We start from the raw sequence: 3,278 nt of genomic DNA on the forward strand, positions 1-3,278 counted from the left end.
TATATATATATATATATATACATACATATATAGAGAGAAAGAGAGACAGACAGACAGACAGACAGACAGAGAGGAAGAGAGAGTTGTTTTTAACTTTCACATTTCTTTAACGTTTTAGCGTAACATTCATTCGTTCTTTTTTATTATAGTAAATTAAAACGTGGTTTCCATTTAGTTTATTTATCTAATTCACCTAGTTCCTTCTTTTGTCGGTTTCCTTTACTGGACTACGACCATGCTGGAGCAATCTCTTTAAGATTTTTTTAATCGATTATATCGACTCCACTACTTATTCTATTAATATCCATTTAGGAAACCGCTATCGGGGACATAAATACAAACAACAACTGTGTGCTGTGTATGACTGTGTATTTGTGTGTGTGTGTGTGTGTGTCCAACTATTCTTTCATTTATTTATCTTATTTCATCCAAGCGATGTGTGGATTTAGCGGCGTGACATGTTATGTTGTTGGTGGTAGCTGCTGTGTTGTTTGAGTCGTGTGTTACCGTTGTTTTGTGTCCGTATCCCTGGTATTGCTGCAATTCATCTTCCCCTATTGCATCGATTTTGTGGTGAGTGTCCCTTTTGTTTGTGTGTCGGCGTCGTGTCTGTAATATTATTTGTTGTAGCTGCTGTTATGGTTGTGTACCCCACACCTCTTTCTTGCTGCATCGATTTGGTGTGACGTTTGTCGATGTTGTAGTTTGTCGGCGATGCCTTTTTCTTTTGCTATGTTAATTTGTTTAGTTGATGTTGGTTATTGCTTCTATCGTTGTGTAACTGTTGTTGTCTCTATTGTTGTTAACATAGTTGTCTGACTTATAAAGTCCCCCCAAAGGCCAACAACAACACTGTCTGAAATCCTCTCGGGTCATCTCGACCAACCCATCGCGCAAATATCATAACGTCGCTGCCACCACCACAACTCACCCACCACTTACAACAGTAGCAAGAACACAACCCGCAACATCAAAACTCTCAGAGCCACCAACAACTCCCGCTAACAACACATTAATAACACCATTACCCATAATTAAAACTTACATAACTAGCAACACAACTCGAAACAACTGAACACTACCACTAGAGGATTATCTCTACACGCTGTCTCGCAGTCTGTTAGAAATAGCAGTCAAAGTCCCTCATATCACTATACCTTATTGACTGAATGAAAACGGAGAACATAGAAAATGTTGTCGGAGATTTACGAAATAATGGGGAGATTGAGGCTGAGACAACATCGACCGTATGTATGTTCAAATATGTGGAGCTCGCTGAATAACAACAGCGTTACTAAATAAGCTATACGACCGTCAATACTACACCACAAACAACAATACCGCCACGACCACCACTGTCCATACAAACAAGAACACCCGTGCAAACTAAACCAGTCTGGCTACTTAAGAAACCTTAAGAATTTGAAATGAAAGCAACAAGAATTGACAATTAAATGACAACCAAAGAAGTGTTCAGTAGTACATGTGTGTTTATATGTGTGCGTGTGCGTGTGTGTGTGTGTTATGCACACTTTTCCTAGATTCAACCGGTGGGATATGACCATGCTGGAGCAGTCATCACAAATATATTTGCGTGTTTGCGCGAGTTTATAATTTGTATGTATGTGAGTGCATGCGAGTGTAACTGGCATGTTAGTATCTACAATTTGTATGTTTGCATATTTATGTGAATGCGTGTATTTTGTATTTCTATATCTATAATTTATATTTGTGTGTGTGTGTGTGTAATTTATATTTGTGGATAGATAGATAGATAGAGAGCTGTCAATATCTGATTATGTACGTGTAAAAAAACTGGGTGTTTCTTTATCATTGTTTTGTTTTTTGCCTTTTAGTTTTTTTTTCTAGGTCCCTGTATGGTCCTACCTTGAGAAGATGACATCGTCTGTGTGAGAAAAGGGTGGAAAGATTCCAAGTGAAGAGAAGTAACGTCCGTCTGTGGAAATACAGAGAAGCGATGCACACTTCACGCCTGGAAGGGAAAAAGAGTTGAATCTGATAGAAAGAAAGAAAGCGTAGACAAGAAAGAATAGAAGAAGAAAGTGTGAAGAGAGTGAAGGAAGAGAATGAGAGAGAGGGGGAGAAGGGGAGAGAAGAGAAAGCAGAAAGGCGTGAAAGAGAAATACTGAATTGGGCATCGATAGAGAGAAAGAAAGAGTGAGAGTAAGAGATAAAGAAAGTGTGAGAGTAAGAGTCAAAGAAACATGGGTGAGGTTGGAGAAAAATAGATTAAATAAATAGGCAAATAGATAGAGATAAAAGAAAGGGCATGAGAAAGAGGTTATGAGGTAGGTAGGTAACTAAGTAGGTAGACGGATGGATAGACAAGCAAATAACTTAGATACTTTGTATAAATAATGAGCCAGACACAACAAACGGTTGACACATTAACACGTACCACTATAAGAAGGGATTCATACACACACACATATATATACATCCTGGCACTCTGTCGATTATGACGATGATGGTTCCAGTTGATCCGATCAACGGAACAGTCTACTCGTGAAATTAGCGTGCAAGTGGCTTAATATTCCATAGACACGCGTACCTTAACGTAGTTCTCGGGGATATTCCACTACCCTTTGAATACTCATTTTTTTTTTCCACATTAGGAAATGTGAAATAAAATGTTTTGCTCAAGGACACGACGCGAGGTATTGAACTCACGACTTTAGGATCTTGAGCCGAATACTCTACCCACTTATCCACTTGCCTTTACACACACACACACACACACACACACACACATACATATATATAAATATATATATATATAGTGAGAGAGAGAAGAATATATATACGTATATATATATATATATATATATATATATGCACATACACACGCATATATTTTACATTGGCGCAGGCTTGACTATGTAGGTAACATGTTCGCTTTGCAACCACATGGTATTAACTTCAGTCCCGCTGCACAGCTGCTTGGGTAAGTGTCTTTTACCATAGCCCCCGGCTGACCAATTCCGGGTAAATTTTTTGAGTAACACCTGCACGATGTTCACTAATTAAAAAAAAAAAGGTGGGGATTTTTTGCGTGGAATCAAGTACCCTGACCTCCTAATATGCTGCAAATCCCTTATTTAGGTTCGGAAAAATGGGGGGGGGGACCTCCCCTGTCCCGGAAATATTGAAATTTGTTTTTTTTAATGAATTCCTGTCACCTCCTAATATGCTGCAAAACCATTTTTGGGGTTCGAAAAACGCGGTGGAGTGAGGTGAAAGCCTCGGAAATTCCCCAC

General features: G+C 38.8%; 1 protein-coding gene across 2 annotated transcripts in view; it reads right to left on the reverse strand.

Annotated features, from left to right (window-relative positions):
- The window catches only part of LOC106878350 (acidic mammalian chitinase), a 69,994-nt gene that overhangs the window by 43,198 nt on the left and 23,518 nt on the right, over positions 1 to 3,278 (reverse strand). The window contains exon 1 of one of the 2 annotated variants that reach the window (XM_052969766.1): positions 1,888 to 2,036. The exons of the other annotated variant lie outside the window; for it this stretch is intronic. Within the exon in view, the coding sequence (XP_052825726.1) occupies positions 1,888 to 1,903 (16 nt within the window). The 5' untranslated portion in view covers positions 1,904 to 2,036. Of the gene's footprint in view, positions 1 to 1,887; positions 2,037 to 3,278 lie in introns of those variants that run through there. 2 annotated transcript variants of the gene reach the window in all.

Source organism: Octopus bimaculoides, chromosome 7 (assembly GCF_001194135.2).
Source record: "Octopus bimaculoides isolate UCB-OBI-ISO-001 chromosome 7, ASM119413v2, whole genome shotgun sequence".
In the NCBI taxonomy this organism is placed as follows: domain Eukaryota; kingdom Metazoa; phylum Mollusca; class Cephalopoda; order Octopoda; family Octopodidae; genus Octopus; species Octopus bimaculoides.